General features: G+C 38.4%; 2 protein-coding genes across 2 annotated transcripts; both read right to left on the bottom strand.

Annotated features, from left to right (window-relative positions):
- Positions 1-20,030: 20,030 nt before the first annotated feature.
- Positions 20,031-21,203, bottom strand: LOC133816773 (late embryogenesis abundant protein 2). Its single transcript, XM_062249092.1, has 3 exons — positions 20,790-21,203; positions 20,551-20,685; positions 20,031-20,351 (listed from the first exon to the last, which is right to left on the bottom strand). Exons 1-3 carry the CDS (start codon positions 20,823-20,825, stop codon positions 20,271-20,273), a joined length of 252 nt encoding a protein of 83 aa, XP_062105076.1. The 5' UTR covers positions 20,826-21,203; the 3' UTR covers positions 20,031-20,270.
- Positions 21,204-24,283: 3,080 nt separating this feature from the next.
- On the bottom strand, positions 24,284-27,025 carry LOC133819702 (beta-amylase 1, chloroplastic). The gene is made up of 4 exons (XM_062253006.1): positions 26,217-27,025; positions 25,896-26,106; positions 25,628-25,738; positions 24,284-25,323 (listed from the first exon to the last, which is right to left on the bottom strand). Exons 1-4 carry the CDS (start codon positions 26,873-26,875, stop codon positions 24,517-24,519), a joined length of 1,788 nt encoding a protein of 595 aa, XP_062108990.1. The 5' UTR covers positions 26,876-27,025; the 3' UTR covers positions 24,284-24,516.
- Positions 27,026-27,740: the final 715 nt, after the last annotated feature.

Here is a 27,740-nt window from a genome sequence, read left to right as displayed (position 1 = left end):
TTATTTTCATATAAAATAACATTGGCAGGTCAATTTTAATTTTGATTAGTTTAGGGTTGTGTTGCAGCAACTGAAAGGAGTTTAATCCATAACTGGGGTTAGAATTCTAAGCTTTAATTTATGAGTTTTTACTCTGTTTTGAGGTTAGTTGAAAGCTTGACATTTTGATCTATGAAGTGGATATTTGTTGATGTTTTAAGTATGTTTAGGCTTGGGTTTTATTGTTAAATTGGTGGATATGTTGTATAAATGTTTGGTTGTGATATTGAGATTGGTTTGGTGAAGATTTGGCTGAGTTGGAATTGAGAAAAATGTAGGGGAGTTAGGTACGCGGGGTCAAGTCGCGACCGAGTTCATGCAAGTCGCGACTTGAATGCATCCCAGAGCCTCCCTTGGAGTCTGTCAAGCAGGTGCGCTGCGACCCATAGGGGCGAGTCGCGGCCCACCCCTGGCACCCTAGACAGGGGGCTCTCTGTCTTGGGGGTGCGTCGTGGCCCCTGGGGGCAGGTCGCATCCCGCTTGTCTTCCTTGTGTCAGGTTGGGTTTTAATGAGTTTTAGGCACAGGTTTTCGATTCTCAAGGCTAGGGATCGAATCTACTAACCGTTTTAGTAGGATTCGAGGTCCCGGGAGTTGGGTTTTAGTCCATGAACCTTTTTTTTATTGATGGGATTTCATATTGGGTTATGATTAGGTGACTGCTAAGGGACCTAAGGACAAATCGTTCTCAATGGTCGTTCTTTTATTATTTCACGCTCGAACCAGAGGTAAGAAAACTGCACCCAGTATGCGACATCCATAGTTATTGATGAGGCATGTTGAGTGCTCTATATATGGACATTGATTGCATTGTAAATGCCTCTTAGCTTTGCTTACCTGAGAATGACACTGACTTATTAGTCAAAAACGACAATGGTGTTTAGTACTGGTCATGAAGCTCTGACTTATCAGTCATGATCGGCAATAGTATTGGGCGCTGGTCGTATGATATTGGCTTATGAGTCAAGAGCAGCATTAGCATTGTTACACCCAGATTTCGAGCATGAGATTGTGATCCCGAAATCTAGGCTCATCAGGTGTGAGCTCAAAATATACACGGTCGTCATATGATCCTTCAGTCGAGCTGCTTTGTTGTAAGTAACGACCTCAGAAAGCTCAAGGATGTGTAGCCTCGAGTATTATTTGAGCTCGCAATGGCCACGGTTTGACACTTGTATATATTTTTCCCTGATACATCTCTTGTCTTCAAACGAGATGGCTCGAGCTCGGAAAGTGTAAGCTCGAATGAGATGACTTCATCAATAGTTAGTTGTTTCGAGCATATGCAAAGTTAGGCGACGAGCTCGTGATCGACTGCTAGTCTCAGAGATTTGATGAATCTCGTACTTGAGTTAATCAGTTATATGTGAACATATTTATTGTTGTACAATCCCATTATTTAAGGGATATTATTTAACTTGTTATCTGATCCCACTTTTCATGGGACGTTTCCGTGTACGTGGAAAATCATGCATTAAATAGCATTATATTATTTGATTCACATAATATCTTCCCAATATATGTGGGAATGAATTCTGCAAACCTTCCCTATAAATAGAGAAGGAAGCATCGTTTGTAAAGGACTGAATTCTGATATATGGAGAGCAAAAGCTGGGCAACTATTATCTGAAAAATTTCTAGAAAACTCTCAACTTCTAATAACAGAGACTCGTGGACTAGGCAGATTTAACTGCTGAACCACGTAAAAAACATCTTGTGTTCATCTTTGCTTATTTCCTCCAATATTTTCTTGTTTAATTGCTCTCCTATTTAAGTTGACGAAAAACGGCGTCAATAGATTGGTGCCCTCATTGAGAACCATTAAACAGTACGTGCGTGAGTCTGTTCAGTCAGAAAGACTCTCGGAATAGCAATGGCAGAAAATGATTCCAATATTCTTGAGGAGGAAATTTTGGATGAAGCTAAGTACCCCCGGCGCCCTGGAAAGCAGCCTATGGTGAATTTTGATCCCGATGAAAGGAGCGGTTCATCCAACTCTCGGGGGCCACCTGCCCCCAGGGACGACGAGGACATGTACTACAATCCTGAATGATACGTCCCAATAATGGAACTCGAAAATCGTCAATTGCAAAAGCAATTGGCATAAGCTAAGAAACGCAACGAAGAGCTAGCCAGACTAGCAGTTGAAGCACAGGCGGCTCAGGCCCCACCTCCGCAAGATGCCCAGGCTCCGCCTCCGAGGGACGTTCACGTTCCACCACGTAGGCCTCGAGGACGGCCACGCAAAAATGCGGCGACCCGAAGAGCGGAGCAACCTCCGCCACTAGCAGAGCAACCTACTCCGCCGAGACCCCGGAGAAGTAATCAGGCTGAAGGTCCTGGCAACCCAATTGCGGAGGCATCGGCCGGAGTAGGGAATAACCGAGCCCCCTCGGAGGCTCGGACCCTAAATCCTGGTACCGCACAGAACATGGTAGAACCTGATCAAGCAAACTCAGGGCTTTCTAGGCCCCGTAACGGATGGCAGCCACTGTCGCCAATAGGATACCCACCACGCCAATAAGGTACCCCTCGCCAATTCGGAGGGATGCAAAACCGACCCATGGTGATAAGGAAAGGCGAGTTGGGCGAAGGCGTGAAACTAATAGGGAGCATAGGGGTCCCAATCCCACGAGAAGCCAAATGTCTCGATCTCAAACTATTGAGACAAGGCGACAAGCGAGAAACTCATCTCATAATAATCGTGCAATGAGTCATATCAGCGAAGGCTCGGGTGACACCAGGTCTGTATTGTGAGTATATACGACCAAGAACCTAGGAACACTGGAAATCGAAGAGATCACCCAAATTTACGGAGCATCTGAACCATAATCGGGGGCGTGATAATCCATCGAATCCAGATCTAAGAGATCATCTCAATGGGCGTAAGCACCCTACGCCGAGGTGCGAAACTGGAGTTGTAATTTATGATAACTAGTTCCCGATGATTCAAGTCAGACCCCCCGTAGATCCAGTCCAAGAAAGGATTGAGCAGTTGGAAAGAGCATTCAGGCTCTTACAAAACGAACGAAGCCGGGAAAGGGACGAAGAGTTTGATGAAGAACTCGAGCCCTTTGCCCCGCACATCTCTAACACCTTGTTTCCTCAAGGATCCAGAATTCCTCATGTCCCGCCATTTGATGGAAATTCGAATCCATACAGTCATTTAAGTACATCCAACTCGATCATGCGAGCCAGTAATGTGGGCTACAGCTCAGGTGCATGTTGTTCCCAGCCTCTCTCACGGGACCAACAAAGAACTAGTTTGAAAAATATAAGAGACATTCGATTGCTTCTTGGGATTAATTATCAAGAGATTTCAAGAAGCAATTCAAGGCCATGGTCAGCATTAGGCCCGAGGCATCTGCCTTGACCAATGTCCAACAGCAGCCAAATGAAACACTAAAAAGTTATCTCACAAGGTTTAATTTGGAAGTCGCTTGAGCTTGCAACGTCAATGATAGTGGCCATTTAATGGTTGTCCGAGTTGGAGTAATGTCTGGAAGTCCTCTCTGGGAAGATATGCAAAGGAAGCCTGTAAGGTCCCTAACCGAGTTCAATCGACGAGCTCAGAGGTTTGTTAATGTAGAAGAGGCAAGGTCAGCATTGAATATGACCTCTCAGCCCATAACTACAACAACAGACACAAATTCTACCTTGACCTCGGTAGATCCTACGACATCTAAACCCCCTGGGGACAACCCTTCTAAGAGAAAGAAAAATGAAGGGAATAATCCCGAGGCGGATGGGGGAAAGATACTTCTCTGTATACAAGGTGTATACCGAGCTCAATGAGTCTCGGGAGAATATCTACCTAGCTAATGAAAACCAGGTCCCTTTTAGACGACTCGACCCCATGAGAAACCAAAAGACGAAAAGAGACTCCAATAAGTACTGTAGATTCCACAGAGATATCGGACGTACAGCCGATGAGTGCAAGCAATTGAAAGATGAGATCGAAGGCCTAATCTTGAGAAGATATTTCAGGCAGTACGTAAGAAATCAGAACCCCAATCAGGCCTCCACCAGCTAAAGGGTAGAAGCTGCACCACCTGCCTAGAACAAAAACTCCCGAGCACGGGAAGATGAACGACCCCCTCCGATTGATAGAGAAGATGTCATAACCATCTCGGGGGGACCCCATATTGCAGGATCGGGAAGGAATGCCAGGAAAAGATATGTGAATGAGCTAAAAACTGGTGACGAGTCCCCATACAAACCCGAACCCAGAGCTCTGAAACAACAAAGGGTTGAATCTCAACCCATGACTCTTACTGAAGATGACGCATCCCATGTACAGTTCCCTTAAAATGACCCGCTGGTCATCACCCTCCAGCTCGTGAACAAGAGGGTACACCAAGTCCTGATTGATAACGGGAGCTTGGTAAATATCCTTTACAAAGCCACTTTAGAAAAGATGCGACTCGCGCTTCGCGACCTAAAAGCCTATGCAACTACGCTGTATGGATTTTCAGGAGAAGGGATTGCATGCATAGGATCTATCGAATTCTCTGTAACCTTGGGAGACTACCCAGTCTCAGTAACCAAGATGATGGAATTCGTAGTAGTGGATCTCCCATCAGCCTATAACATTTTGCTCGGGAGACCCGCCCTAGTATGGTTGGGGGCAGTTTCATCTGTTAGGCATCTGACCATCAAGTTCCCGACTTCTAGTGGCATCGGGACTCTGAAAGGGGACTAACTCACAGGAAGGGAATGCTATAGCATTCCGTTAGAGGGAAGAAGCAGACAAGTGCCCAAACACTTGTTGTAATTAAGGATAAGGATGGGACAGTCTTCGAAATAGACAAAGAGATCGATCTGAAATAGACCCGGGGAGTGGGGTCCACAGCCGGGCTCGTAACAGTAGGAGCTAGGAGAGGAGGAGTCTACTCGGTCCTTTTAAGGACCTTAGCAGGCCGATCAGACTTTTGTGAGGCTCTCGGGCGCTTACTTTTCTTGGCCCCCTCACCACTGGTGAGCATGTTCTCGAGGTCGGAATCCATTGTGCCTGGACAATCAAATCACATTAGAGATCGAGCTTAAAAACGCTAAAATTAGCATAAAGCAAATAGTTAAAATAATTAAAGACAAATGCAGGGAACCTAACTGGAACTCTCCCCCGAGCTCGTGCTCGGCGACCAGGTAATTCCCCCATCTTCAGAGGAGGCTGGGGGAGTCCCTTCCCTATACGTGGAAGTCAAACTCGAAAGGTCCCTATAGTCGTTTATCACGTATTGGACGGCTATTCCATCCCAAACCTCATTCAGACTATACATTGTGTCGTATTTCCCTAACCAGCTATCAAACCTATGGACCCTCTCATCTACCCAAGACCATACATAAAAGTTTTCCCTATCATCTTCACATAAGATTAGAATGTCGGGTTTATGTTTAAGTAGGGAAGGAGACCACAAGGCCAAGCTAAGAATGACCTTACCTCTGTCACTCGAGCTCGAGGCCTCATCATTGGCATCATTCCCCGAACACGGACTCCTGCGACGGCGAGCTGGGGATCGTGCCTTAGAGCTTCACCTCGGAGGAAGACTGCCAGTTGGGAGAGGCACAAACTCCCACTTGGTATACTTCTTGTAGGCCCTATCATCTGTTGATTGGTCTGTAACGCCCTGGTTACCCCAGAACAGTTACGGTGAACTGGAAATTTAACTTGTTACCATAGTCCTTTGGTTAAAAACGTGGTTCTAGTGTTATTAATAGGCTAAGGTGGAAAACCAATCAAAAGGAAATGATATATTTTATTTAACGCATAAAACTGTTTATGGGCCCATGAAAATATTTACAAGTTATTTACAACTCAAAATGGTCATTAATGTTTCAAATTTACAAACCCGCCGACCTAAGCAGCAAAAATAAGGTAAAACCCCTAGTTCCTCTGAGAACTCCTCGGCCGTGGTGGTCAAGCGACCGCATATGTACACAACACCACCTAAGCTCTCCACTCAAGGCTGGGTGAGTTTTTCTTTCCCTTTACCTGCACCACATTGCACCCATGAGCCAAAGCCCGGCAAGAAAACACAATAACGCATGAGTATAATATCAACAATGATCCTAATAATCATTCAGGACTTCCAGTCCAAAACAGATGAGTGACAATTGGAAAAAGTCACTAAAGTGGGTTCAGCTCCCTTTAGCCATGTGACGATAGGGTCACCGGGGCTTTACAAATAAGTGATCCTTTCACTAGCTTATCAAGATAGGTGCTCGATGAACAGGTCACCAATATAACCTATCGCATGACCATAGAGTCATAACCGTGGGATTCCGCTCCCAGCCATGTGACAAACTATCACCTAGGCCTTAGGCCCTAGCTTCGAGTAACTAGCTTAGACTAGTCAAGCGCTTGTAAGTTTCATCGACCTTAGGGTCGGTCCAGCATTAATTGTAATGCCCCGGATTCCCTATTTTGGTTAATGGCTGGATTAGTAGGCCGGGAGGGCCATAACTGCTTAATTATGCCATTAAATGTGTTTATGCATGTTGATGAGAATTATATTATAATATGATGTTAAATGCATGCATGTGAGTCCACATTTGCTTACAGGGGTATTATGGTAATTTGGCCCGTTGAGGGTATAATTGTATATTTGTATGTGCATATTAATGATATATTGTGAGACCACATTATAATGTGGATTGGTTCGAGTTCTCCGACATGAGACGATCGTTGAACGGGATTTATCGGTTAGGTCATAACAGGTTTGAGCCCGGGGCTCGGGGTGAGTCTCGGGGTGATATTAATGGCTAAAGCGTTACCGGGGATTTTAGGGTAACGGGATATAAATTGTTGGTGTTTGAGGATATTGAGTTTAGCGGGAATTAGGAAGCGTTAATTATAATTAACGGGTTTAGCGGAGTGTACCAATTTTGCCCTTGAGTTGGTTTAAGAGGCTTTGGGTGGCACAAGGGCATTTTGGTCTTTTTAGGGAGGATATATATGATGTTTAGTGGCTGTAGAAGGTGGTGGAATAAACAGAGTAAAACAGGGGTTTGCTTTCTTCTCTTCCCGTACCTTCTCCTAGCTTCATCTTCTCCATTGCTTTCTTTGAGAGTTTTGAGTTCTAGGTGGGATATCAAGCTAAGGAACTTCAAGGCTGAGTGAGTAGACTTGGTTCTGCTTGTGTGGGAGTTCAAAACAGGTTTTAAGGTAAGTTTTGATCATTGAACTTAAGCTATGCTCTGTTTTCGTTTTAGCTTTTCAGTCATGGGTTTTGATGTGGAAAGTGTGAATCAAAGGGAGTTTTTATGTTGTTTTGATTGGGGTTTGATGAGGGTGAGCTATGGATGTTATTTGGGGGTTTAATTGTGTGTTTGGAAGAGGTTTAGAAAGGGTTTGAAGAGCTGGTTTGAGAGGAAAGAGCTCAGGGAAAAAGACTGGTTCGTGTGGCCGACTTAGCCATTCTGGGCTGAGCGCCGCGGCCCTTGGCGCCTGGCAGATGGGGAGCTTCTCTGTCAGGGGGGGCGCGCCGCGGCGCAGCAGAGGGGGGCCGCGGCCCTTAAGGACAATTTTGCTAAAATAAGGTTTTTGGCTCGGGGATTCAAACCATAGGCCTCGGGGTTGAGCCTAGTATCCGGTTGGGTAGTATTTGAGGTCTCGGGGGCTGGGTTTTGGTTTGGGAACCCTCGGTTATCATTTTTATTGATAAATTCTATAATTTGGTTATGACCAGGTGACCGTCAAAGTTTTTAAAGGTTGATCGTTCTCAGGGGTCGTTCATATTATAATCCTCACTCGAACCAGAGGTAAGAAAACAGTGTATGAATACAGTTGCACCCTGTACAGGTATATGACATGCATGGTTGGATATTTGAGGCATGTTGGTTGATATATGTGGACATGGATTGCATATTAAACGCTAGTGAACGCTGATTACCTGTTTAAGACACAAACTAGTCAGGGACCGACTCTAAAGTCGATGATCACGCACTGAATGGCTCTATGGCATTAGTGTGGGACCGACCCTAAGGTCGAAGAACTTATAAGCGCTTGCCTGGTCTACGACCAGATGACTATAGCCAAGGTATATGACCCCGGTGACCGTTTGTCACATGGCTAAAGGACGTTGTCCATAGTTTCGACTCCAGAGTCGTGAGGAAGGTTATGTTGGTGACCAGTCACCATGCACCTGTCCTGAACAAGCTTACGAAGGAAATCATCTATCAGATAAGCCCTGGTGACCCTATCGTCACATGGCTAAAGGGAGCGATGCTCGTTATTGTGACTTTTGGCTATTGTCACCTATTTGTTGGACTGATAGTCCTGAATGGTTATTATGATCGTTGTTGATATTATATCATGTTTTGTTATGTTTTCTTGCTGGGCCTTGGCTCATGGGTGCTATGTGGTGCAGGTAAAGGAAAGGAAAAGCTTGGCCAGCCTTGAGTAGAGAGCTTGGGCGATGTGGTGTACATACAGGGCCGCTTGACTGCCACGGTCAAGGAGTTCTCAGAGGGACTAGGGGTTTACCCTATTTTTGCCGCTTAGGCCGGCGGGGATTGTATATTTGGAACTGTAGCAACTCTTTTGTAATGCGAACTACTTGTAAACATTTTAAAAAGGCTCATGAGCAGTTTATTTACTTAATGAAATGTACCCTATCCTTTTTATTGGTTTTTCACCTTAACCTGTTAATAGTACCTAGATCACGTTTTTAACCAAAGGACTCGGGTAGCGAGTCAAATTTCCGGTTCACTGTTCACCGTAACTGTTCTGGGGTAACCAGGGCGTTACATTAATGCTCTAGAGTCATTCAACACTGATATCGATTAGATCTAATCTTTAATCGGCCCTGCGTTCAGGACGCTTATGCTGTTTCTGACTCTCAAGTCAGCAATATGCGACCAATGTCGTCCCTGACTAATCAGTGCCATACACAAGTAAGCAAGCTCTGCTAAGCATTTAATATGCAATCAATGTCCACATTTATCAATCAACATGCCTCAACAACAGTCATGCATGCCACATACACAAGGTGCAGTTTTCTTACCTCTGGTTCGAGCGAGAAATAAAATAAGAACGACTCCTGAGAATGATCGACCTTTTGATTCCTTAGCGGTTACCTAATCATATCCAATTATGACCTCCATTAATGAAAATCAACAATGAAAGGGTCTTAGCCTAAACCCCACTCTCGGGACCTCGAAACATGCCCACACGGTGAGTAAGGATTGAAACCCCGAGCCAAAAACCCTTAAAAACACTCAAAACGGGATCATGAAGGAACAGAGTAGTGCTATAGCGCTACTCACTAGCGCCCCAGCGCTATACTCAAAACCCCAAACCGCCCAGCCAGAAACTCCCCTGAAACCTCTTCCTTCTACTCCTTCAATTCCAACTCGATTCCAATGCTTCCAAACCTCATTTTTGGTGCCAAATGAACCCAAAAATCATCCCCACATACCCTAATCATCACAACCACAAGAACCCTAGCCAAAACTCCCAACAAAATCAATCATCCAACCTAAGAATCTCAACTGAAAACCAAAGCTAAAACAGAGCAAACCAGGGAATTTAATGGCTATAAACTTACCTCAAGCTCAGATTATGATGCTCTTCAATGGTGGAACACACTCCCAAGCTCTCAAGACTTACTTCCCAAGCTTGAATCCTCAAGTTAGGCTCAAAAATCCAAAGAGAAAATGAACAAAAGCAGGTACGGGAGAAGCTCTTAAAGTTACTCTATTTTCTCTTTCTTTCTACAGCCTTCAATGGCTTATATCTATCCTAGGGGTGAAAAGACCAAAATACCCCTAGGTCAATTAAGGATTTATAAAGGCTCCCAAGGGAAAAATCGACATTTCCACCTATTTTGTTAATCATAATTAAGGCTCTCAAATTCCCGCTATTCTCAAACACCAATAATTCATATCCCGTTACCCTTTAATTCTCGGCAACGCTCTAATCATTAAAATCACCCCAAGACTCACCCCGAGCCCCGAACTTAAACCTGTTATGACTAAACCGCTAATTAATATTCAAAGATCGTCTCATGCTGAATAGCTCGAACAAACCTACATTATAATATGGTCTCAACAATAGGTCACCGACATGCATACAAATATACAATTACGCCCTCAACGGACCAAATTACCAAAACACCCCTGTAATGAAATGTGGACCCACATGCATGCATTTAACATCATATTATAATATAATTCACATAAACATGCATATTATCAATTAATGGCATAATTAAACAGTTATGACTCTCCCGGCCTACTAATCCAGCCATTAAACTGCATTACGGATTTCAGGGCATTACATTGTCCTTCTCCAAGAGGCTGTAGGCTCGAAGCCTATCTTCGTGGAGAAGATAAGATATGGAGCGCTTGCCATAAGGAAGCTGGAGCAAAGCTTCTTTATGCTCCCTCATCGCGTCCGTGGGAGTGGGACGGTAATAGTTGGCTGAAAGAATGGAACACATTATGAGATAATTCGAGCCTAAACAAAAGTTGAGCATGAGAGGAAAAGGATCGTATGCTTACGTATTCGTCTGAACGAGTAATATTTGGAGGGAGCCAGGCTGTCCGTCCAACATAACGCCAATTTAAAGTTAGGAGGATGGTTGGGAATGTCCTCGAAGATCTTCTTCTCTCTGAGGTAGCTCGAAAAATAGTAGAACCCATCTCCTCCCCGAGCTCGGGAGGGGTTGCTTTTCAGACAAAAGATATATAAAATCTCCCTTGGCGAAGGTCCTTCCCACTTCAGTTCGTGGTAGAGTGACCTCAGGGCTGACAAGACCTTGTACGAGTTGGTCTGGAGTTGTAAGGGCGCGAGCCCAATAAAATCCAGAAAGTCCTTAAAAAAGGACTTCAAGGGCTATAAGGCCCTTGCCTTCATATGCTCATGGCTCCAAGCCGCGAGCTTCAGCTTATTGTCGGGATTGCCATCTCTCGGGGTGTAGCAGCTGCGCTCATTGGAAGTCGGAGCTCGACACCTTAGCCAGCCTAACAATCCTAGGCCGTGGTGAGCTAGGATGTTGGTTATTTGTCCCAATGAGGAAACCGAGCTCCAATAGTGCTCGGTCTCAAAAAAATCTCCCCTCGAGGTGGGAATGGTAGTCGGCTGTGAGGTGGATGGTTGATTTGTTGATTCCCCCATCAATGAAAATTGGAGTTTGCCCAGTTTGTAAGCGACCGTTATTTTAAGCTTGGGGTCGAGAAGAATTGGTCTGGGCTCAGAGTCCGGGTCTGGATAGATTGCGACCCGAAGTTTTTTCCTCTTTCTTTCTTCGACCTCGTCAATTTGGCGTCGAAAGTGAGCTCGAGTATCCTCTTGCTCACACCTCACTTCGTGCTCACAGATCAACTGTTGATTTCGAGTAAAGGGGAGTTCGGTGAATAAGGAATCGCAAGTAATGACCCCCACCGTTTTTCCAAATTTTGCGACATCTAGCAAGAAAGAAAAAGGATGAGGGCCAGGCACACAAGAAATCGAGAATAAAAATTGAGATGGTTCGAGCTCGAATGCTTGAGACCATGGAATAGGCTCGATCAAAAGAACGAGACCAGGCTCGGGAGAACTTGAGTTATTGGAAAAGTCGAGCCTGAGTGTGTATTCGACGTAAAGGGAGAAAATTGGATTTATTTTTAAAAATCCCAGATTTTTAGGGAAAAAGTTGGCGGTTACTCAAAAGGGTGATATTTTTGGGAAACATGCAATTTAAAAATCATAATTCCATACCCCTTTTCTTGGTCTACACGACATGCCATCCGAAACCTAAATGAAGAACTATATTTGCATCTTTCACGCAAAATTTGGGTTTGGAACCCATAATACCAGAAGAATCTAAGAGTTACCCAGTATCGGCTTAAACATTCTAGTGCCTAACTAGTAGATGTGCCTACAGTGTAACAACAATACAAACATGCAAGCAGAAATGTAGAAAACAGAATATATACACGAACATATGGAGTCAAGAACATATACTTACACAATGAAGCTGGTGGATACAGAGAAATTGATGATCGAAGGAGTGGTTGCAAAAATGATCTCACGGATTTGAACAAGCCAGCGTTGTTTTGTCTTCTTGGTTTGGAAAACATGCAAGAACAGAGCAAATTTTGAGTCCTAGTTTTTTCTTTTCTTTTCTCTGAAAACACAAGACGTGAAAATGAAATGAGGAAGACGATGGGAATATTTATAGGCCCCAAAGGATGTCAAGCGTCGAGTTGATCTAGACTGTTGGCCAAATTCGGTATCTGATCGAACGGTCAGGAACGAATGAAAGGACGGCGGCATAAAACTGGCAGACGGACGAACGTGCGCATGGTGCAAAAGACACTCAAGTACTCTGACCATTCAGTGCATGTCTAACGCATGTCCACACTCGAGTGTAATGAATGATACAGTTTCCAAGAAGGGCAGTTCAAAAGTTTCCTGCTCATATGATTCGAACTGATACTTTTGAGGGGGAAAAATTTTACACCCAGATTTCGAGCATGAGATTGTGATCCTGAAATTTAGGCTTGTAAGGTGTGAGCTTGAAATATACACGATCGTCATATGATCCTTCAGTCGAGCTACTTTGTTATAAGTAACGACCTCGAAAAGCTCAAGGATGTGTAGCCTCGAATATTATCTGAGCTTGCAATGGCCATGGTTTGACACTTGTATATATTTTTCCCTGATACATCTCTTGTCTTCAGACGAGATGGCTCGAGCTCGGGAATTGTAAGCTCAAATGAGATGACTTCATCAATAGCTAGTTGTTCCGAGCATATGCAAAGTTAGGCGACGAGCTCGTGATCGACTGCTAGTCTCAGAGATTTGATGAATCTCGTACTTGAGTTAATCAGTTATATGTGAACATATTTATTGTTGTACAATCCCATTGTTTAAGGGATATTATTTAACCTGTTATCCGATCCCACTTTTCATGGGACGTTTCCGTGTACGTGGAAAATCATGCATTAAATAGCATTATATTATTTGATTCACATAATATCTTCCCAAGATATGTGGGAATGAATTCTGCAAACCTTCCCTATAAATAGAGAAGGAAGCATCGTTTGTAAAGGACCGAATTCTGATTTCTGGAGAGCAAAAGCTGGGCAACTATTATCTGAAAAGTTTCTAGAAAACTCTCAACTTCTAATAACATAGACTCATGGACTAGGCAGATTTAACTGATGAACCACGTAAAAAACCTCTTGTGTTCATCTTTGCTTATTTTCTCCAATATTTTCTTGTTTAATTGCTCGCCTATTTAAGTTGACGAAAAACGACATCAACAAGCGTGTTTAATGCACGCCGAAATGATTAGATCTAATCAACATGAGCATTAAATGCTTGACCGATCTGTTGGTTGAAGAAAACTAAAGCACTTGGCTAGTTACTCAGAGCCGGGGCTAAAAGGCTTAAGTGACTGGAATGTCACATGGCTTAGGGTGTAGGACCCCAGAGAGTGACTCATTAGTCACCTATTTAGGGAGTAGGTCCCCAAGGAGTGATTCATTAGTTACGTATTTAGGGTGCAGGTCCCCAGAGAGAGACTCATTAGTCATCTATTGAGGGCGCAGGACCCTAGAATGACTTACTAGTCATATATTTAGGGCGTAGGTCCCCAGAACAACTTAATAGTCAACGAACCAGGGTGCAAGACCCCAAAATGATTATATGATCATTTAATATTATTTGTATACATGTAGTAATAAGTTTTCTTGCTAAGTCTTGACTCACGGATGCTATGTGTTATACCCAAAAATTGGAGATCAATAATGTGGCAATAAAGGTGACAAGTGGCAGTGCATGATCAGTAAAAGACACATTAATAGTCAATAAATACATTGACTCCTCAGAGTTGTGATAAAGGACCCGGTAGAATGACGAAGAATTTAGACTGCTTGAAAGATGTCATAACCAAGCCAAGTGCACCTTGGTCCGAGGAAAGCTAAGGAAGTGCATCCTAGGAGGCTAAGGAGAATGCATCCTAGGAGAGCTAAGAAGAGTGCATCCTAGGAGGCTAAGGAGAATGCATCCTAGGAGGCTAAGGTGAATGCATCCTAGGAGAGCTAAGGAGAGTACATCCTAGGAGGCTAAGGAGAATGCATCCTAGGAGGCTAAGGAGAAATCATCCTAGGAGGCTAAGGAGAATGCATCCTAGGAGAGCTAAGGAGAGTGCATCCGAGGAGAACTTAAGAGAGTGGTCCTAGGAGACCCCAAGAGAGTGGTCCTAGGAGACCCCAAGGATTTGGTCCGAGGAGAAACATGGCATGCTAGAGGAGAGTGCCATGTTAGGGGAGAGAAGTGCATGTCCTACCACCATGCATGTTCTACCACCATGCACGTCCGACCAACAAGTGCATGTCCTACCACCATGCACATGTCCGACCAGCACTTGCATGGGTGGTCAGTAGGAGGTGGATCAACTAGCAAGAGGAGGACTAAGTCAAGATTCCCAGAAACAACTTCAACCGGGAATCTCTCATTCTTCCCACAAATGGGGGGTTTGTTACATTTTGAATTTTGAATGTTTCTTTGTAATTTAAATGTAATAAATATAATAAAATATCCCGGTTCTAGGGGATACCGTATGTATGACCCTAAGCCTATAAATAGAGGGCTTATGGGATGAGAGAGGGGCTTCTTCTGCTTCTTCTTTCTCTAGAGAGAAAATTTGGGTCTGAGTCCTCTAGAGAGAGAAATTTGGGTCTGAGTATTCTAGAGAGAGAAAGTGCTGATATTTGAGAGAATTCTTGTATTTTTGCAATCTGTACTGAAGAAACTCAGTTGGCTCAGTCCATCTGATCTTGAGTACGGATCTATAAATCACAACTCTAAGTGGATTAGGCTACTACCGACAATCGGGGCTGAACCACTATAAAAATCTTGTGTGTTCTTTATTTTCTTTATTAAAACTGTCTGTTGTCGTTTACATTCTCTTGAAGGCTTGTCATTATTGACGTTCTCACGTCGTTGGCTAAAAACGCAGTCAACACTATGCGGTGCAGATAAAGGGAAAAAAAGCTCACTTAGCCTTAAGTGGAGAGCTTAGGTGGGGATGTACATATGCGGCCGCTTGACCACCACGACCAAAGTGTTTCTCAGGGGAACTAGGGTTTAACCCTATATTTGCCGCTTAGGTTGGCAGATTGTAACTTTTGTATTGTAATGACCATTTTGGATTGTAAATAACTTTGTAAACACTTTTATGGGCCCATGTACAATTTAACGTTTTTAATAAAATATATCAATTCCTTTTAACCGAGATTTTCACCCTGGCCCGTTAATAACACCTAGATACATGTTTACAACCTAATGACTCATTTCGTGAGTTAAGCACTATTTAAAGTACACAGTGTGACGGTCTTGGGCTAACTAGGGCGTTATAGGAGTCCTAGGCAGTTGCCTATGGAATTTGGAATGAAAATTCAATTTTTTTTTGTTTGGTTGAATTACGACCCTAATTGAAGTTCAATAATAGCCCTAGACACTAGTATTGAAATGCTAAAAGGTACTAAAAAATTAGAGCTATTAAGAGAGAAATATGACCGAAATACTAGATAGCTTCGAAGCCCTAAACAACTGCCTATGAAATTAGACATGAATTCTTAGTTTTTTTGTTTGGTTGAATTATGACCTTAATTAAAGCTCAATTGTAGCCCTAGATAATGGTATTGAAATGGGAAATTTTCAAAAAACAATTAGAGCGATTTAGAGACAAATATGACTGAAATACTACTTTTCTTGGGTGCCTTATGGAATTTGGCATGAAAATTAAATTTTTTTGCTTGGTTGAATTACGACCCTAATTCAAGTTCAATAATAGCCCTAAAAAATAGTATTGAAATGTTAAAAGGTTCAAAAAAATTCGAGCTATTAAGAGAGAAGTATGATTGAAATACTAGATCACTTCAGAGACTTCGGCAACTGCCTATGAAATTTGGTATGAAAATTCAAAAAAACAAATTCATTGAATTACGATCCTAATTCAAGCTCAATAATATCCCTAGGAAATATTATTGAAATGTTAAAAGGTTTAAAAAACTCGATCTATTGGGAGATAAATATGACAGAATTATTAGATCGCTTTGGAGCCCTTGACAACTGCCTATGAAATTTGGCATGAAAGCTTAATTTTTTTATTTGGTTGAATTACGACCCTAATTTAAGTTCAATTGTATCCCTAGATAATAATATTGAAATGGTAAATTGTTCAAAAATATTAGAGCTATTTAGAGAGAAATATGACTTAAATACTAGATTTGTTTGGTGCCTTAGGTAGCTACCTATGAAATTTGGAAGGAAAATTTAATTTTTTTTTTCGTTTGGTTGAATTATGACCCTAATTCAATATAAAAAATTTCCCTAAATAATAGTATTTAAATGTGAAAATCTTAAAAAAAAAATAGAGCTATTTAGAGAGAAATATAACTAAAATACTAGATTGTTTCAGAGCCCTAAACATTTGCTAATGAAATTTGGCATGAAAATTCAAATTTTTGGTTTGGTTGAATTACGTTCCTAATTCAAGATCAATAATAGCCCTAGATAATTGTATTAAAATGTTAAAAAAAAATCAAGCTATTAAGAGAGAAATATGACAACGTAACTTAATGAGTAGCTGATAACTCTACAAAATAGAGTTATTTTACCACTTTTTATGTGCTAATTGTTGCTTAATTCTTGAGTTTTTAATTGATTTATTAAGTTTTTAAGTAATTTTGAATTTATTAGGTTTATTTTAATTTTATAGATTTTTGTGTGTTTTTATAGTTATTTTGTTGTAAAATGTTGTAGTTAATTATTTGAATTATTATTGTTAAGTTAGTGGTAAAAAATTGTTGTATTATTAAACTTAAATGTTAAATATAAATTAAGTTATAATTAATATTTTCAAAAAATTAAATTGATTTATTTTATAATTGAAAATATTTTATCATGACTTAATTTATACTTATTTTGTAGGAATTATGTGGTATTATTTTAGCTCTTGAAAGCAAGAAAATGAAGGAAAAAGTGGTATTATTCAAAGAAAAGTAATAGATGTAGTGTTTTTGTCCAAAGGCCCAAAGCCAAACCCATTTGGCCCAGCAAGCTGCCATGCTTCCAGCAGCCCACGAAGCCCACGGCCTGCCTCCAAAAGCCCAGATGCCAAGCTCCCAGCAGCTGCACTCCATCAGCCACGTGAGGACCATTTCTCCTTCAGCACTTTCCTTCCAGCAACTTGTTTCACCAACAAGTCAATGCCTGCCTCCATGTGCCAATACCGCCTGCCACCTCACATTCATCAATCAGCCTCCTCTTCATTTGCATCCCTTGGCCACTTCTTTTTCTCCAACCAAGCAGGCCCAAGCCGAATCCAGCCTGCCCCATTTCGGACCAGCCACCCAAAGCATGCCACAAAGCATTATTTTCTTGAGCCCATAAAAAAGCAAAATGTACCATTGTCCCCTATGACAAAAATGCCAACTTTTTACCACACTTTCTACATATTTTACCCCAAAACATCATAATTATACCCTATAATTTACCCCTATTTGCCATATTATAATTAATTAAATTAATTTAATCAATTTAATTATTTTAAATTGATTATTTTAATTCTCATTTTTTGGCTATAAATAAGGGAGTTTGGAGTCCATTTTTTAGGGGGGAGGTTACTATACCAAATTCTACACATTTCAAAACCTCTATATTCTCTTCTTCTTGTTGGTTATTTTCTATGTATTTTTAGAAGAAAAATTTGGGGGTTTTTCCTCCAAATTTTCCTATTTATGTTTGTAATTTTTAGTTTGTATTTGCTATTCTAGTTATGTGTTTCTAATCTTTTTAAGATTATTAAGGTGATGATGAAACATTATGTAACTAGATAGTATTTATTTTGTATGTTGATTTCCCATTTTGTGCAATAAAGTTTATGGAATTTTCTTCTTCAAATATCTTCTTTCATCTTAAATATCATGTATTTTGGATTGTTAGCACATATTTAAACTTTGTTCTTCATTAGTGCAAATACATAATATTCTTTGTGTAAGATGTGTCATTAAATTGTACACATCCATGCTTAGAACAAAAATATTATGTTTTGCTTTATAAATAATGTTCATTGATTTATTTGTTATTTCATTAGATTGATCTACACTAAATGCTTTGAAATTATAATTTTGAAAAGTGAAGAAAAATCCTATATTTTTAGAAATAATTTGTGCTTAAAATTATAAATCTATTTAGAAAATGATAGTTTTATTTATTTTAACTATCACTAAAACTTGGGAATCAATGTACTTATAAATATTATTGAACTTATATTTTGTGGATTCTAATCCTTAATAATCTTATTTTACCATCTTGTTTACAATTATTAATTTATGTTTATATATTGTCTTTAATTTCTTTATTATTATCTTTTATTTTATTTTTATTATACAAAAATCCCATCAATATTTTGAGCTAGGTTAGAATTTATTACTTTTGATTTAAAATAGTTTTCTCTTTTCAATTTTAGACAACTCCTTTGGGTTCGACATCCTTGCTTACACGATCACTATTCTATATGAACGATTCGTGCGCTTGCTATTTATAAATTTTTAAACATACCCGTTTTGGGTCCATCAGTAGCTGCCTAGGGCTCCGAAACAATCTAGTATTTTAGTTATATTTCTTTGTAAATCTCTATAATTTTCTTTGAAGATTTTCACATTTCGATACTATTATATTGGGATAATAATTAGCATGAATTAGGGTCGTAATTCAACCAAACAAAAAAATTGAGCTTTCATGCAAAATTTTATAGGCAATTGCCTAGAGCTCCGAAGCGACCTAGTCTTTCTGTCATATTTCTCTCTTTATAGCTCGAATTTTTTGAACATTTCAATACTTTTATCTAGGGCTATTATTGATCTTGAATTATGGTCATAATTCAACTTTACGAAAATTTTGAATTTTTATGCCAAATTTCATATGCAATTGTCTAGGGCACCGAAGAAATCTAGTATTTTAGTCATATTTCTCTCTAAATATTTTTGGACAAATAAATAATTATGAGATAATTAGTAATAATTAATTAATTAAAATAATATTTATATAAATATATGTGTAACTTTTTAAATTAATATATTATCAAAGGGGTGGAAGGGCAGATGCATTTGGTGTCCCCTCGTGTCAAGAATTGGGGTGGGGCCTCACAATCACTAGCCGATATGCTTTTATCTCACATCTTTATTTGTTCATGGTTCGATATTCTGGTGTCCTAGGTGTAGAGGAACCATACCAATCCATATATTTGTTTAAATTTAAATTTGATTTGATTTTTTAGAATATTAATTAAATATTCAATTAAGATATTACAATAGATAATATATATTTTTAATTGAATATAATTAAATAAAATAATGTATGAAAAAATCTCCTCCTTGCAGTAATTAATTTTTGAAGTAAACCGGTAATCTAGAGCAAATATGCCTTAGAGTGAACTTATATTTAAAAGAATATGATTCATTTTCTAAAAAAAATACTATAATTGAAATATAGAATAACAAAAATACTCACGAGCTTAAAAATATATATAATTTATTTTGTTTCTCCCTCATTTTCTCTTTTATTTATCTTCAAGAGTAAAAAATACGAGTTAAAAAAATATAAGCACGTTTCGAAAATTTAATTATAAGTCATTTTTATGTTTTTAGGTGTATTTTTGTTGAAAATATGATAAAATCATCCACTTGTTCATCAGACCACCATATAAAACATTATGATTATAATATTTTGTTGATTACTGTAAACATTGAAATTTCTTTGAATACTTTATGGTTTAATTTTCTTACCAATCTCTGAATTGCTTTTCATTTTTGTAAATCGATTCATTTGCGTGTGCTCCAAATTGTTGACTAAGTTTGTACTCTTTCACAATAGAATAATAATGAAGTGAATTGTAGTGTAGTGAATTTGTAATAAAAATAAATAAATAATTATGTCAATAATGACAAACTAGAAAAGAATTTGTAGTAGATTGTTCATGAAACAAAACCCACTTATTTGAATTACTTGCTGGAAATTTTATTATATAATTTCTCAAAAAGAGTAACTCAAGACATTTATTACAAATAAAGAAAAAGCAAAATTGAGCAGGCTCATTTGCTAATGGCAAAAAAGGGAAAAGGATTAACCAATTAATAATATAATAGTAATAATGCTAAGTAAAATTAGCTCAATAATGAATAATCCCATGAAGTAGTAGTAGTAGTCATGGTAGTAGAAGCTTTAGGTATTTTTCACTTCTTGTCACCCACTCCAAGTGTGCTCTTGACAGTGTCCACAGCACCCTGAGTCATGCTCTTCATTTGTTCTCCAGTCTGATCAATTCACACACACATAGTAAATATAATGGCAATTTCAATGGTTAAGATAGGTTTTGTGTCAAATACTTCGATCGAGATTTGATATATTACGAATTCAGTTTGATGTACTTAGACTTTCAATAATTATTAATTGTTCGATTATTGAACAGTTGTGGAATGAATGGAATATATTTCAAACGGGATAAGAACTGACCTGTTGGAGGAATCCCGCGCTTTGGTCCTTTCCATGCTGGACAGAGTCAGTTGCTGAATGAGCAGCATCAGCGGTCCTGTCCTTTGCTTCGGTTGCTGAGTCCTTAGCGCATTGTGACAACTCCTCGGTCTTAGCCTACAAGAAAATTAATCTTCTTTAGTAAACCAAAACAAAAACAACAAATGTATTCATAAAGAGAGAGATTTAATAACATTGGAAGTGTTTTTGTATTTTGATACCTCAGCCTTGGCTTGGGTTTCCTGCATGCTCGACATATTGATTGAAATTTGTGGTAAAATTGAGACAAAAGATGGATGTGTTTGGTTACTTTTTTTTTTGATGTGTTTTCTTTTACACTTTCTTGGTGAGAGTATAGCATTTGAAGTCACGTATATATACTAGTTATGGCCACTAAAATTAGTGCCACGTGGAAATGTGATTCGTGGGTTGTGTGACACGTGGCAGTGGAATGGTTCTGTTCTGTAGATCTGATTTTGTTTGCCATGGAATTTGGGGTGATTAATTGAATGAGTAAATTAAGATTAGTATTAGCATAGGACTTTGTCTTCCGGAAAGAGAGCACTTGAAATGAGATGTTACACCAATGTAGGAAGCATTTGGTGGTGAAAAATGAACATTTCTTTTACCATTCAAATATGTAAAAGAAAAAAAAACGTTTACAATTTAATTTCATTTATTTACAACCAGAAAGAGGTTCTACTTATCATTATAGACTATTATATGGTCAAATAAAGATTAAACTAATTAAGACATATATATAATAGTGTGAAACACTCATTTTACGAGAGTGTTGCTATTTAGCACCTTAAGGTGCCGAACACGACATTATGAGGTATCGCCTTATGATTGATTAGCAATATCTCATAATATTTATTAAATTCAAATAAATGGAACCCGATATTAGATTACACTAAAAGTAGTATGTCATCTACTTGTGGTGTTGAGCACCAATAGTACCCTCATTTTAGGAACATGAAAAACAAGCCTAATATTTGCTTTGACATTTTTGGTATTAAGTTTCATGGTTACTAACTTTTCTAATCTTCCAACAAATTGTGTTTTGACAACTACGTTTTAACTTTAGATATACAAATCAAAAAAATGACGAGCTATGACCAAGAAAGATGATAGAAAAGTTAAAAAAAGAGATCACAATAATTAGGTTGGATTTAGAGGACCACATAACATAACCCAGCCAAGTCAAGCACGTGATTTGAACACATTTTAGTAGTTGGGTTTTTTTTCCAGCATTTTGGACAATCACAGGTTCATTTTCACGTGATCAGTAAGAGAATCTTCTCGAGTTTTATTATTATTATTATTATTATTATTAGTATAAGTTGGAATGAAATCAAGAAAGTGGCCTTCGAAACACGACTCTGCTAACTCAAGGCAAGAGTTCATAAGTGATATTTCATAAAATAATATATTGCTCTATGTATAATTTTTGAAACTTTTTGTTACTTATCTCAAAATTATTTAATAAAAAAATATCCAATACCACTTAACAAAATAACTTAAAAAAAATATCTAAAAATTTTCATTTAATGTTAATTTTTGCTTTTTAATTCCAAAAATCACAAACTTTTTATTTATATAAGAGCATTACCAATGCAAGCAACTTTAGATGTTGCCAAAAGTACATAAATTGGTATAAAATATTATTATTTTTTTAGAAATAGAATAAGCAACGTTGCAAGTGGCAACTTCTCCAACTACAATAAACAAAAATCTTACTTGACATTGACAAGATGACATTTTATATAATAAATATGCTCAAACCACCACTGTGGCTACAAGCATTGAAGATGCTCTAAATATATTGCCACATCATTAAAAAAATAGATTTTAAAAATACTATACTTCCCAAATTTTTCTTTTTTCTGGTAAAAGTAACTTTTTGATTACTTAGCTTATTAACAAAATTTACTTTTGGTATAGTACATTAGAACTTTTTAATATGTTTTTCGCCACTTATATAATTTATACGTAAACAATAGTAGTATTTTATTAATCAAATAAGAAAAAAATTTAAAAGTTACTTTCGAATTATAATAAAAAACTAACATTTTGGTCTCTTAATATTAATTTTTGTAAACCAAATTAAAAAAGGGAATTTACTCATTTGGTACCCTATGTTTTTGCAAAGTATCATTTTGGTACCCTCTGTTTTCAATAATGCTCATATGGTACCTTGTATTTTAAAATTATGCATATTTAATACCCTACACTCAGATGTGATAGATAACTTTTTGTCAATATGATCAAACTGACATCAGTTATATGTAATTAAATAATTAAATTTAAATTTGGAACTTACATAATTGACAGCAGTTTGATTAAATTGGTAAAATTTTATTAATTAAATTTGAGTTTAGGGTACCAAATATGTACGATTTTAAAATACAGGGTATCATATGAGCATTATTGAAAACAGAGAGTATCAAAATGATACTTTGCAAAAACACAGGGTACCAAATGGTTACCTACCCTAATAATAATACTTTATTGAATTCAACCCAAATGTATCTTAAATAGTAAGATGTTATCTTAACATAAAAATTAATAAAAACTTGGGATTCCATGAACTTTTCTATTTAAAATAATTTTTTTTAATTATTTATGTTATATGTATATCTCTTCTATATAATAAGTGTGTAGATAACGGAAATTATTGGTTTTAACGGTTTTTTATTTTTTTAATGTTAACTTTAACAGAATATTCTTATATTTAACGGTAGTTTGTAAACACTTAAACTTAAATAAAATAAAATAAATAATTAAAAAAATTAAAATAGGATATTTTTGAGATATTTTACAGTGATAATTATTTAAAAATAAAAAATAATTAAATAAATTAAAATATGATATTTTTGAGATATTTTACAATGATAATCATTTTAAAATAATAAATAATTAAACAAAATAAAATATGATATTTTTGAGATATTTTACAATGATAATTATTTAAAAATAATAAAATCATACGTTTTATAACTTAAATAAAATTTAATTAAACTTAAACTCCCTTATTAGAATAATATCATATTAAACATATAATATAATTTACTATGAATTAGCAAGAAATTATTTTTTCAAAAAACCTAGCAAGAAACTTAAATTTAAAATCCAAGTATAATATTTAATATTACATTAAATATATAATATCTTGTTGTTACTCCAAAATTCAAAAACTAGAACAAACATAAACTTAAACAAAAATAAAACTAATATAAATTTATTTGAAATTTATATGACATTAATATAAATTTAATAAAAACAATTAATAAATTTTATAAATAAAACTAAGCAAGACGTGCATTATGCACATTGTTTATATCTAGTAAATAAAAAAATCCCAAAAATAATTTATGTTCATCAATTAAGCTAAACATGCCTTATGTAGGATAGAAGAAGGAATAACACTCAACTAAGTTCGATTTCAGCTTCAAGCCACATGATAATTAGAAATAAATATAATTAATATAAATTACTATATTAAACTTGTTGGTTCATCATATACATTAGTAATTATTAACTATACTGCCAAGGAGCTTATACAAATGTGGTAAATTCTAAATATAATACAAAGTATAATTTCCATTTTATTTTATTTTTTCAGATTTAGGATTACTCATTTACATCGGCACTTGGTTGATAAGTTGAATTGATATATTAAGAGCAGAACACCAAATCAAATTTGAAAGCAGTATAAAGAAGCTATAAAATTTTCATTATTGATTACGGTATACATCAGAATTCATAGGGTTTAGGAGTTTAATATTACAGATGATCCAAAACCCATTTCAATCCACAGCATACGAAAAAGGACCGTGGAAAGAAAACCAGTAAACTTTTCGGTACAATTATTGCCAATACAAGTCGTCCTTGTTCGTGTGTAACAACAAGCCTTGGTCCTAAAATGCATAGGTTAATGTATTCTCTTCAGTGCAGATGAGCAACAGCAGCTTCTTGCACCAAAGGCAGAGTAACATGTACAAAATGCTCTGCTTCTCTTTCCACTTGCTCCCAACACTTGTTGGAACCTTTTCCTTCCTTCATCTTCTTCACGAAAGACACAAAACTTCTCCAGTTATCCGCCTGAAACAAATGCGGATTCATCCTCAAGTAAGTGAACGCGCACATCTCTCCTTCTCCATTGCTACCTTCGAAGTTGAAGGACGCTGCCTGTAAGATCTGCTCGTGAGCGTAATCGTCATAGCGGGGCAGTGCATTTTCGCCAGCGAGAGGAACCCGGGCCTTCTGTGTGGCCAGGGCAACTTGCCTCACCAGCTTCTCTGGTGCGCAAAGGGCGTCTTGAGGCTGCTCGTGATCCCTCATCTCAATGCAGGTGAAGTTGAATATGGCGCCGTGTCGAGCTAACATCTGCGCAATGGGGAGGTAACCATCTCTAAAACGGGTGTTGTAGTAGCCTGCCGTGAGCTCAGGGGCGTGGGATCTGGAACCGTAGTGCCAGTGAATTCCAGCAATCTTCACCGAGATCTTCACACCGGTGTCCTCAAAAACAGACTTGGCTGCGGTGACGATTCTCTCACCATGGTCGATCAGCAACTGTGAATACCAACTGAGGAAGAATTCACCATAAGTACCGTTCCAACCTCCACCCTCCTTTTTGAAAAAGGGGGCATCTTCAGGCCAGTTATTGTAGTGACCAGCATCAGTGGGACCTGTGCTACCCCATTCCGGCTTACCATTTGCTTCCGCTGCAGCTTTCAAACTGCTGATCATGTACTGCATACAATAATCAAGATTTGTGTCAATTCATTGGCACATAAAAAATACTAATGATTGAATTCTTAACCAACCATGTGACCATGACTCTACACAAAATGTATCAATCAAGCACACCTTTTCAACAGTTTCTGCATATGCAGTGCATTCAGCTAAATGGGTATTCACAATATTGTAGATATAGTTCATGCAAGCATAAAGTCTTTTCATTCTACTATTGTATTTACAATTAAATAGCCAATTTATTTTTTTGTTTTAAAAATACAAACTCCATGAATGAATTTCTGAACGGTAAAAACAGTACCTTGTCAAAACACTGGAAAGCTCCAATTCCAGGGAATTTCCAAGTTCCATTCTCCTCTGGGTATGAAGGGTAACGAAGTTCACCAGCTGGACCCATTCCCACTTGGATTTCCTGAGAGAAAAAAAAAACAAATGCAAAACTCAGCCAAACAAAGCTCACAGATCCATAAAAATAAATAAATAAAAATAAATTAACCTAGAAATACTTTTCTTAACCAAATAGGCCAAGATTTCATAATAAGGATAAAAGAATCGACTGTATTACTTACCACAATGGTGTCACCGAGAAGGTGTTTGAAGTTGTCCCTAAATGAACGCATGAAATCAGCGTAACACTGAACAGGAGTGCGGCCCTTAAGAACTGGGATGGTATCACAGCCAAGCGAAACGTACTCATAGTTCCTCTTTCCCCATTGATCAGTGTAAGCAAGGTCCTGGTCCTTGTCAATCTCCTCCACCACCCACTTGGGTAAAGGAATACTGTATTCATTCATAATCCAAATCATCAGTAATCGGATTTCCATCTAAATTTTTAAAACATATTAAAATTAAAAAAATGCAAAAAAAAATTAAATTAAATTAACACGCACTTGCAAGAGTCACCAACGTTTCCACCACACCGATGGAAAGACATAACGGCCTGAACCTTGAGCCCATGCTTCTTGGCCATCTCGATTAACTCGTTGTACCCGCCCCAGTTGTACGAGCCGGGTGAGTCGCCCTCGACCAGGCCCCACCACACGTCCATCATGATTCCCTCCACACCGGCACTCTTCAACGCCTGAAGACTCGCATTAATCGCCTTCTTCCGATTCACCGTGTGGTTCATCGTGACGCTGTCTAGCGGCATCATCACGTAAACCGGCACCCCCTTCCCCTTATCATGCGCACCACGCAGTTCTTTGTATTCATTCACAGAGGAAAAATCCCCCTCCACCACGGCCGGCGGAGCCAGCTCTAAATCCGTCGCAAACGCCTGACACGCCACCGACAGATCCGCCCTCATTCCACCATACACCGGCGACCTGCAAGGACTCGGCGGAGTCCGACAAGGACTCAACTGCCTGGACCTGCACGGACTCCGAGGAGGCGATAATCCGCCGTCGGTGGACTCTGACATCTGAATCCTGCATCTTTGACTCGTCGCCGGCGACTTCCACACTGCCGATGCCGACGAACCTGATCCCGACTCTCCCGGAACAGTTGATCCAGCTAAAGTCGCGATCTGGTGAGTGATATTCAACGCCATCTTTTTCCGATCACAAAGTGTTTTCCTTAATTTTCGTCTCAGGAGGAGTCGCAGAAATGCAGATTCAGATAAATTTTCTTTTCTTTTACTTTCGCACAAAAGAGAAGGATTTTGAATTGGGTTTCGGATTGGTATTTGAAACTGACATTGAAAAAAACATCGTCTGAATTCTATTTATAGGCCGTTAATCAGATAAGCCTACAATAATCTATGTTACCCCGCAAATTTCTGGCCATGCGCGTTCCACGTGTCAGAAGATGAGGCTCTTCAGTAGGCGACGGCTACGATCGCTCTATTCATGTGGATGGACGGTGCGATGTCGTTGCTCACGAAGGTTCCAGCTAAGGTTAACGCCCCTTCGACTTTAAGAAAACTAGCTTCACACGTGTGGATCGTCGAGTGGATTACGTGGCCTACTCTTTCGGTTTGTTTATTTATATTTTTTTTCAAATATCTTGGAGGTGGGGGGAGCCGTCGGTTATTTTTTAATTTAAATTAATTTTTTTGTAAAAGTAATTATGTAAGGTTGCTTTGACGTCCACGAAATAAAAAAAGCCAAAAACGGGGGTGAGAAATGTCGTTTAGCGAGAGGACACGTGGCGTAAAGTGGATTGATAAGGATAATGAGTGTGAAAGAGGTTTTGACGCGTTACGGGCCCTACGTTGATTTGTTTTTATACGTGTATTGATCAGTTGGGACCCACATTTGAATCAGAAACTTTTGATTTGCTTATGTGGCATTGTGTTATTCAATCGTGTTATTTTCAAAATTAACTTATTTATCTTTTTGACTACATACAATACAAAAATCTTCAAATTTTGTGGGAAATTTCCGAAAAAGAATTGTGAGAAATATTATTTTCTA

This window comes from Humulus lupulus, chromosome 2, assembly GCF_963169125.1.
Source record: "Humulus lupulus chromosome 2, drHumLupu1.1, whole genome shotgun sequence".
Taxonomy (NCBI): Eukaryota; Viridiplantae; Streptophyta; class Magnoliopsida; order Rosales; family Cannabaceae; genus Humulus; species Humulus lupulus.
This window is presented reverse-complemented; position numbering and strand designations above follow the sequence as displayed.

Coding starts and splice junctions, on each gene's coding strand:
- LOC133816773 (XM_062249092.1), bottom strand. CDS start 20,825: ATGTCGAGCATGCAGGAAACCCAAGCCAAGGCTGAG. Junction 20,686..20,789: donor AAACCCAAGCCAAGGCTGAG/GTATCAAAATAC, acceptor ATTTTCTTGTAG/GCTAAGACCGAGGAGTTGTC. Junction 20,352..20,550: donor GCGCGGGATTCCTCCAACAG/GTCAGTTCTTAT, acceptor TGAATTGATCAG/ACTGGAGAACAAATGAAGAG.
- LOC133819702 (XM_062253006.1), bottom strand. CDS start 26,875: ATGGCGTTGAATATCACTCACCAGATCGCGACTTTAGCTGGATCAACT. Junction 26,107..26,216: donor AACGTTGGTGACTCTTGCAA/GTGCGTGTTAAT, acceptor GAATGAATACAG/TATTCCTTTACCCAAGTGGG. Junction 25,324..25,627: donor CTTTCCAGTGTTTTGACAAG/GTACTGTTTTTA, acceptor TATTGTATGCAG/TACATGATCAGCAGTTTGAA.